The sequence below is a fragment of the Anas acuta genome, chromosome 3, assembly GCF_963932015.1.
Source record: "Anas acuta chromosome 3, bAnaAcu1.1, whole genome shotgun sequence".
NCBI lineage: Eukaryota > Metazoa > Chordata > Aves > Anseriformes > Anatidae > Anas > Anas acuta.
The window spans coordinates 2,365,410-2,375,060 of record NC_088981.1 but is presented as its reverse complement, the minus strand read 5'-3'; the positions used below and the strand labels follow the sequence as shown (position 1 = coordinate 2,375,060).

The window sequence follows — 9,651 nt, the reverse complement described above, 5'->3', positions numbered from 1 at the left end:
GACAATTTGTCGATAGAAGATACAAAATCTTAGGGGGAAGAAAGGAAGAATGAAGTCTGAAGGTCTTTAGTTAAGTGCTTATTCACCAGCTGTGCAATTTGGTATCCCCATGGTGTTGCCTTTGCTGCTGCTATACAAATTCTTCCCATTTTCCTTCCAGCTGTGCCTGGTAGAGGCAGGGAACACCCATGTCTTTGTGCAGCCTCCTAAAAAACTCACCTGGCCCCAACTGAGCTGAAGGAGGCAGGGGATGGACAAGGCACATCCCTTCAAACAGCTCAGGAATTAAAATTCAGATTAAAAAACAGCTTCAAGTGAAGGGAATAGCGGGAAAATGCGGTGCCTCGAACAAATTGCGGCTGGGAACGAGGCACCCCCGGGAGGCTGCCTCCAGGCCCCCACACGCCTCAAGATGTCCGCGCTGCGCCCAGGCGGCGCGGCGCCAGCACCGCCTCACGCCCTCCCGGCCGCACCGAGCGCTGCGCTGAGGCCGCGTCCCCCAGCACCCGCCCGGCCCCGGGGCTGCTCCGGCCCAGCCAGCGGCTCCCCCGCACTGCGGAGCCCGGGGACGATCGCTCCGGGCCGGCCCCAGCCCCGGCCCCGCCGCATCCTCGGCGGCAGCGCGGGGCTGGGGCTGGGAGCGTGTCCCGCCCCTTCATGCATATTCATGAGGCGGCCGCGCCCCATTGGCCGAGCTGCGCCCCCGCCGCTTCCCACTGGCTGCCGCCCACGTCGCTCAGCCGCCGCGCCCCGCCGCCCCCCCAGCGGTGAGTCACCGGGGCGGGGAGGCCGGGCCCGCAGCCGGCAGCGGCACAGCCCCAGCCCCAGCCCCAGCCCAGCCCAGCCCCAGCCGCGCCGCGCTCATTGTTCCGCCCGCTCCCGGCGCCATGGACGAGCTGGACCAGTCGCCCCTGGTCTCCTCCTCCTCCTCCGGGCCCCCGCGGCCGCAGCAGCCCCAGTTCAACTACCAGTTCGTGCTGGACGACGAGAAGGAGCAGGAGGAGGACGAGGAGGAGGAGGAGGAGGAGGACGAGGACTTCGACGAGCAGCTGGAGGTGATGGAGAGGAAGCCGGCCCCGCCGCCCGCCGCAGCCCTGCCCGAGCGGCCGCCGCAGCAGCAGCAGCCGGAGCCCGGCGGCCCCGCCGAGCCGCCCCGCCCCGCCGCCCCCGAGCCGCCGCAGCCCGGCTGGAGCCCCGCGGCCGCCGCCTCCTCCTCGTCGTCCGCCGCCAGCACGCCGTCCCCCGCCCGGGAGCAGCCCCCGGCGGAGCCCCCCGCGGCCCGCAAGCGAGGAGCCTCGGGCTCGGCCGGTGAGTGCCGCGGGGCGGGCGGGGGGCGCCGCCTTTGTCTGCCGGGCGCGGCCCCGCTCCTCCGCCGCGCCCCGTGCAGGAAGCCGGCTTTGTGCTCTATCCCCTTTGTATTATTTTTTTTTTGTCTTTTCACAAAAAACCCTTCTTTCAGCCTGCGCGCCCCTCCCCTCCCTTCTTTCTCATGCTCGGGGCGGGAGGGCGGGGCGCCGCCCGGCCGCCGCCTCGCACATGGCAACGGCCCGGGAACGGCCGCGGGACCCCCGCGGGACCCCCGGCCCCTGGGGGGGGCAGCGCGGCCCCGGCCTCGCACAAAGGCGGCGGCTCCGCACGGGAGACCCAGCCCCGGGCCCCCGCCCAGCCCCCCGGAACAGCCGCGGCGCTGCGGGTCCCCAAGCCCGGGGGCGGCTGCGCCTCGGCCCCTCTCGTGCTTAGCCGCAAGTGCGAGGCTGTGGAAAGAGGCTGTGGAAACAATGGGAGCTGGCGAGGCGATGCCTCAGCCTGGCGGTGCCTTGTCTGAGTGCCTCCTGCCCGGTGTCGGTGCGTTATACACGCCTGGGAGGTGCAGGGTTTCGGTAATAACGTCAGGAGCGAATGTGGTGGTCGGGATTTAAGTGAAAAAAGGTGCTGGAGAAACAACAAAAAGCCCCGTTAAACGTGAACTGCGTTTGTGGGGGATAGGTTCAGAATGCGTCTCATCTGCACGTGTGCCAGGACTTTGTGGTTGGCTCTGCTGTTGTCTCTTATGAAGCCTTCTGATCCTGTGCTTTCGCTAGCTCGCTGTAGCAGTATGCTGAGGAGATTGTTATTTCCACCCTTTGGATGACGGATAATGACAACAAACTTGGAACAGATTTAACTGGAGGGATCCTGTCTGATGGGCGAGTGTCATTTTTTCTTTCTAGGCAAGCAGCTCGAGTGGAGCCATGGAGGCTCAAGCAGAACAAAATGGAAGAAATAGGATCAACCAAAGCTTGGTGTTGCTTTGAAAAGTGGGGCTAAAAGTGTGATCTGTAGAGCTGCATTTGCTTTCTGCTCCTTAACCCTGAGGGATAAGGCAAGGAACACGGTAATTCCCGAAATATTTCTTCTTTCTTGGAGCTGAGGAGGCACAACTCAACTGGGTTGAGTTAGGAGGGCTGGGTAGTGTAGCTGAGGAGTGGTGTCAGAGTTATTTTGTAAGACCTAACTGGAGGGGACGGAATTTATCAGTGGTGACTAATTCAGAGCTCTGAAGTGAGGAGGCCATCTTTGGGAGGCCTGGCTCCCAGAGACAAGGTGTGGCAGATAAAATGCTCATCTAATGATGGGTTGGAACATTACAGGTTGTGTTTTAAGCACTTGAAACTACTAGATGAGAACAAACTGTTTTGATAGAAGCACTGTCTAGATATGCCATGAATGCTTTGGTCCTCTCAGGTGCAGGAGTACTTGAAACAAACAACAGCAACCTGGTGTAAAACCAAAAAACAGTTGATGTTTAAAGGGATACTTAACATTTCTCAGTCAAAATGTTTACCTTGCTTCAAGTGAGTTCACTTCCAGTCTTGCTGTGAAATTGGCAAAATCAAACTGGTGCCTGCAGCTTGTGGTGGGGTGTCTATGGGATGGATCACCCCGTGTTTGTGGTGGCTCCCCCTCTTCTGGAGGGTTTTGGTTTCATTTACTTTCAGCTCTGCTGTGAGCTTACGATATAAGTGAAAAACTGCAGTCTATCATCTAGAAATTTAGAAGATGTTCTCTTCATACTAAAAATCTAAGGCTTTGATTTAATGATGTTTTAAGACAAATAGCTTTGAAATTTTATTTCTGAGAAAGTAGTATTGCCTATAGCAAGTGTGTGAAGAATGCTAGGGTTTTCTTTTTATATCCAACAATAAGGGCTAGTGCTGCTTTTTGTCAGCATAACAATAGAGAAAATGTATAGACAACTTCTTGGCCCATTAAATTTACTATTTATATCTGGAGGTGCTTTAAAAAGTAAATCTTTGTAATTAATATCAGCTACATACTTATAAGTATTCAGTGTTGTTGTAAGAGACTGACATAATTATATGTAATGTGAGTCTCTGGCTGTGTGTCTGCAGCCTACCTTCTTAAGAGCTAATATAAATATTTGCTGCAGAAGAAAACAAGAGGGCTACAGTAAAACTTAAGCTGTCTTGGGCACTTCTTTTTCTTGCTACTCACTGTTACGTAGGTAGCAAAATTTACTATTCTTCTTGAGCTTTCTACGTAAATCTTCTCAATTACCTACATTTACATACAAAGAAAAACAGGTTTGAGGTGGTCATGCGTGGTAAAAATGAATCCTTTTTTTTTTTTTTTTTTTCCCCAAGCTGTCTAAAGCAAGATCAGCAAGTAAACTAAGATGAGAAGATACCACTTTCTGTCCTCAAAGCCCCAGATCCTAGCCGTGCATCCTGCTAAAGGCAGGCTATGCAGTGCTTTGCTGGAAGGGGAGGTTGTGGTAGGCCATTTAACCACACACTTAACAAGAAACCCATATGCGCAGCCAGCCAGCCTGGCCTCATGGGATGGCAGACCAGCATCCAAAGCGAACAAAGGTGACGACTTGCATGCAAGCAGCCTGCGACTCGATGCATATGCAAATGTTCTGATGAATTAGTTGATGAATTAGTTTTGTTTTCAATTTTTTTTATTTTTTTTTTTTAGGACTTAGTTTAATTCATCAGTGTTCAGGAGAGATTTCATAAACAGTCTGCCTGCGTGCCAGACTGCGTCAAGCAGAGGTCAGCAGGGATGCCATCAGTAGCCTCAAGCTACCAGCAGCACAAACTATTCTGTGTTAGAGTTCATCCTCACCAAAGTGCCCCCAGCTGCGATAGGAGGGCAGTTATATGTAGTGGTCTATACCTGCTTCTGCCCACTTCATTACAGAGTGTCCCTTTTATCCTGCAGTGGAAATATCCTGAGCTCCTGTGACTTGCATTTTACACAAATTCTAAAGCAGCGTATATACTCTCTGGCTTTTTTCCACATTGATGAGTTTTTCCAGTGTGCTGCTATGAATGCACAGAGGAGTTGTGTGGGGCCTGGGGACGGAATGCAGCGTGACTTGGAAAAAAATACAGCTATCCTTGAATGCTGCTGCTGGTGACTTTCATTTGCAGCCCTTGGTTATTAAAATATGTTCCTGCTGATCTTCAGCATTTCTTTGAGGCGTATCCCCTCCTGCCTTCCCAAAAGTAGTCAGTAAGGCTGTAAGGGAGGTGGTCATCACCTGTGTATATCAAAGCTGGAATGTGACTTTTTCTGGCTGTTACCAGTGTCTGTTTTAGTGATGTACAGAGGGGGAGAGTAACCAGCGATTTGACTGGTACAGTCAAGCCAGTATTTTCATTTTTGTATTCCACGTTCAGTGAAGGATCTTTCTATATCATATTGCTGTGCACACGTGCAATGTCAAGCGCTGTGGGACCAGCTGCTTTAAGAGATTCTGAAGCCCAGACCCCATATTTCTCCTGTTAACCAGATGTATGTGCAAGGATGGCCCTGCCAGGTTTGATAGTATATCTGCTTAGCGCGTAGGTGTCCTTTGACTTGCTTTGTGAGATAAAACAGCACAGCTTCCACCTACCGTATAATGAGGTAGCCCACAGGGAGGCTTTGAATTGCATTGGGTGCTTTCCCTTGGAGATGAAATCCTGCAAACCACAGAACTGCTGGTTGGTTGTCCTTCATTCCCCTCCTCCTTACCTTTACTTAAGGGAGTTTGCAGCATGTCTACAAAGTGACAACTGGTGTCCACGCTGTTGCATCGCTGCTGGTGAGCACCGAACCTCTTTGTTATCTCCTGGATAAGCACTGATGGCAGTCCTTCTAAAGAAGAGGCAAGGGCAATGTTCAAGCCTCCAGGTCAGTGGTGTTCCCTTGCTCTGGTTGAGAACACCTAGAACGTTGCTAGGAGTGTCGAGTCCCTTTGCAATGAGTGATCTACCGATGAGTTAGGAATGAGTGGTAGTTGGAACATAAAGGTCAAAAGATTCCAACTTTGCAGCTCACAGGGAGAGAAATAAACAATTGGCATGGCAAGGAGGCAGTCTTAAAGTAGAACTGTTACTGGAACATTGAAGCATTTTGTGTTATTTCAGTAAATTGCCATGCATTTTTCTAGCCTAAATTCTGGTTGGTGTGCTGTGAGGAGGTTGCTTTCCCTGTTCCTTCCTCTTCTCCTCTTCCTCCAGATGGGAAGGATGTGGATCTTGCAGAGCGTTCCATCCAGGAGCCTGGCTACTTAGCAGAAGCCATGCAGTCTTCATTCTCCTAGCCCTGGAAAACAACGTTTCCATTCTGGTGCCATTCTGTGCAGATCCTGCTGCTTGCCACCAGGTTTCAGTAGGGCCAGTAGGTCTGTGTCATTCAACATCTGTTTTGCAGCACCAGTGACTTCCTTGTTCTCACTGGGTTGCTCTAGCTGTTAACCTACAGGGCTGTTAACCTACAACTCAAGGCATATCTGAGTGTGCTCATTATCTTTCTTTGTTTTGTGTTAAAACAAGGTTTTGAATGAAAATGGCTTTTTTTGAGCTTACATGTTACTATGGTAACTATGAAACTGATACAAAAATTAGGATTGCTTAGTTAGTCGGAAAATGTCCTTCAGGTTCTAGATACTTTATAAGCAAGGAAATACTTCGTGGTGTTTTACTGTCCAGAAAACATAAAGCAGCGCATGTCGCTTACAGATAAATTGTCCTGACATATTCAGGAATGTTTATATACAAAGTAGGAGAAAATCATATAGCTGTTGATTGAGCTGCATTAGAAATGAAAGAAAAGAAGCTATTACATATATAAAGTGAATTGGGAGTCTAAGTAGAACAGTGAAATGTTTTCGTATTTTTTTCATATCTTGTTTTATGGATTGAAATAGAAATGGCTCCTATCACACTTTGAAGACACTATATGATGTTTTTTTTTACTTTTTAAGATAGCTTTTGGGGCAGTAAAGTACAGGTAGCAGTGAGATCACTGGACTTACAGCTGTTTGACATTTGGAGCTATGACAGTAGCAATAAATTAATGGGCTTATTAATATTCATAAAGTCAGAAAATGAAATTACATTAGAATGTTTTTATCTTTCAAGTGGAAATAATCTGCTGCTAACTGTATCTGTCAAAATAAGACTATTTCTGCATAGAGGTTTTCTTAAGACTGCTCTTCCCCATGGTTTTTAATGGCTTTGTCTCTGTTTAGTGTTTTCCAGTGTATAAAGGGGACATACCTTTTTCAATACAAAAAATATTACTTTGGTGTTGTGTGGAAGTGCTAGGAATACCAGTTTGACCTTCTGTTTTTGCTGGAAGGCTTGCTTTTTGTCTTAGGAATGTATTGTGAACTTTTACTTGCAGCTTTTTAATGAGTGGAGCAATCATGTCATCAACTTCATCAGCAAAGAAGAATATGTTAATTGAGAAGTCTTTAAATAAGACAGCAGACTGAGATAAATATAAACTTTTCTGTTTCCAATTAAAAATGCTCTTGGCCCATTAGATGCTGTTGGTCTGATGTCAAAACCCTACTGCTTATCCAGTTAGTTATTAGTGTTTTGTGACCAGTTTTCTTGAGCTGTGCTATAGTCCCTCTTCTCAGAGAAGAGAAAAGCCTGTAATGCCTGTCCATCTCTGTCCTTTGTGATAAGGAAATGAATGCCGAGCAAAATGGTTAGAGCATGTGTGAGGCCTTTAGAAAGCAGGTCAGAGCTGGAGAACCGTAAGGAAAAGGAACAAGAGCTGGAGAAAGTAGAAGAAAGTATGTGGTAGTGTTGGAAGAAAGGTCGTTCCTTGGTCTTCAGCCTAGTCTTTGAGAATTCATGCCTTCAGCTTGAGAAATGCTGTTCAAAGGGCAAAGGGAGGAATTTCCAGTGTTTTGAACCCAAGTTTTGTTTAAAAGATCTCATTGTTAGATCAGAAAATCAGTTCTCCTTTGTATGTGAGTGGTCTAAGTGATTCAAAAACCCAAGTGGGCAGTTAAAACCTGTATTGACCAAAATCTACTGCAACCCAGGATTATAGCCCTACTTGATATCTGAACATATTCCTTTAAAAGGAGATTATTGGGATAGTATATTTAATGTTTTCACACCGCTTCATCCATTTCTTTAAAAGATACTCTTGCATGATGGTAATGGCTTTGTTGAACCCTCAGAATATCCGTGTTTTTTCCGTCTCGTGGCACGGACTTACCTTATGCATCCATTTGTTTTTATTTTGCAGACTACAAATTCTTAAGACAGAGGCTTGTCACACAAGGTAATGTGTTGGGAATAGATGCTGGAAGAAATTGGTAGCATCTCTTCTCCATTTCTGAAAGATTAATTTAGCTAATAAGTGTATTCTGCAATGATAAAGTAGCTAATCTAAATATTTCTTAATTTCTTTAATCATGGAGCAAGCAGAGAAAAATTCCATCTGTACAAATCAGTGAAGGGGACTCTTATGATTGGTATAATCTCTGAAATTAAATTGGATAATGTCTGCGTAATTATAGGGTTTGCATGGCTCTTTAGACCTCCTGCTTCTGAATAAGTTTGGATGTAATTATGTTTTTCTGTTTTGTGGCACTGCCAGAACCCAAATTTGTGTGTTATGCCAATGTATGGTTAAAGAATCTGGATCTTATGGAAGGCTTATTTAGTTTTTAGATTAATTCCATAAGTTTTTGGTTACAAATACTGCCAGTGTGAGTTCTCATCTATAAGGTGGTGTAGAGCTGGATTTGTGTTTGTAGCTGGCTAGATTGCTTCTTATTTTAAATTAAGTATATTAAAATAATTTAAATCCTTAAATATAAATCCCTGACCTGTGAATATTCATTCATATCTGAGATCTCTAGATTCATTCTAAGCCTTGCTATTAAATACTTGCCTTTATTTGTGATGAAGTGGGTATTTTCAGGCCTTCACAGGTGAGCTCTGAACAGTTGAAGCTGATGTTTGTGGCCACCTGACGTTAATAAAAGGAGATATTTACCCACCACCTGATGCTACTTCTGTAAGAAGACACTTTGTGGTTAGATCAGTTGATACAGCTGGGCAAGGAGACAGACTTTTGGTTAATCTAGGTGAAAGTTATTTGTTATGTGCTGCTTATTCTTAAGTGAACTTATTTTTTTTTCCCTAAAAGCCAGATAAAATTGTGTCCCTGCTCCAGAGAGATACAGGGATACTTGTACTGGTGAGAGCCTGGAGATAGGAAGTGGCGAAACAAGCGTCTTCTGTAACGCCCCTTGGATCCTGTCCATAAAATTATTCATCAGCGTTTGATGCAAGACCAAGGAGGGGTTGGCAGCTGTGTCAGAAGTATTTAAAGGTCTTTAAAGGAAAGAAAAAACAACAAACAAAATACCAATGCTCTTACAATGGACATTCATTTTGGCAGTTTGGCAATTGTAATGGAGGGAATCATCATACAGCTGGCATTAACACATCTTCCCTGTACCCCGTTCCTGCTTTGGTTGGTAGATGAGTATTGCAGGGCTGGTATAGTCTCCCTTTTTACTCTATAGCTGACCAAAAGAAGGTGGACTGCATAGCTTACCTGTGTCCTTGTACCCTGAACAGTATTTGCATTGAGGAGCAACTCCCCTCAAATGTCACTTTTTGAAAAGAAGGAAGGGTGCTGTGAGTTGTACCATGCAAATACCATATCTGAAGGAGGAAAAAAAGCTGCTTAAACCACTCTGGTTATAGATTTATTAAACAGTAAGATGACACTGCTTCTGGCTAGAGACTTTTTTCCATAAAACAGAGTATCTAAAGTGGCAAACGTTCAAAATGCTTGTTTGGAACTCATTTTCTTGATCTGTTTCAACTAATGTAAAATTAGAAGTCTCCAATGCAGCATAGTGGAACTTACTCTGCAAATGATGCGTGGTGCCTCTTGGCAGTAACTGAAGTCCCAAGAGGACTCCCAGTTGCCCTTGCTGATGATAAAATTCTTGGATCCTTTTGTGATCCTACCTCTGATACATCAAGATGTTAAAAATAGGGCTTCTGTTTTCATTTGAATCTGCAGCAGTCTGTCTTCTGTAGCGGCTTGTATGTAAATACTTTTCTCTGAGATTTCCAAGTAGTTTACAGTCTAATTTACTAAACTGGAAATGTCTGTTTATAGACTACATGTATGACTAAACAGTGTCGAGTGAGAGAACCTAGTTGTTTGCTGGGGCCCTGCAGCCGGATCTAATGATATGAAAAGATGCTATTAGCCGTTGAATCCTCATCTTGAATTGCTTAAATATTTGGTGAAATACTGTATTTAGAACAACTGCATCAGAACAGGAGGTGATTTAAATGGAGTCTGTGTAGGCAGCTGCTCTTT

The 9,651-nt window shown here is 46.3% G+C and overlaps 1 protein-coding gene across 6 annotated transcripts in view; it reads left to right on the top strand.

The window, feature by feature from the left end:
* The first annotated feature begins 751 nt into the window (after nucleotides 1-751).
* The window catches only part of RTN4 (reticulon 4), a 44,218-nt gene continuing 35,318 nt past the window's right edge, over nucleotides 752-9,651 (top strand). Inside the window, exons 1-2 of one of the 6 annotated variants that reach the window (XM_068675259.1) lie at nucleotides 752-1,308; nucleotides 7,546-7,581. In XM_068675259.1, the coding sequence (XP_068531360.1) occupies nucleotides 888-1,308; nucleotides 7,546-7,581 (457 nt within the window). In that variant the 5' untranslated portion in view covers nucleotides 752-887. The remainder of the gene's footprint in view (nucleotides 1,309-7,545; nucleotides 7,582-9,651) is intronic. The other 5 variants (XM_068675260.1, XM_068675263.1, XM_068675258.1 and 2 more) reach the window with 5 other exon arrangements.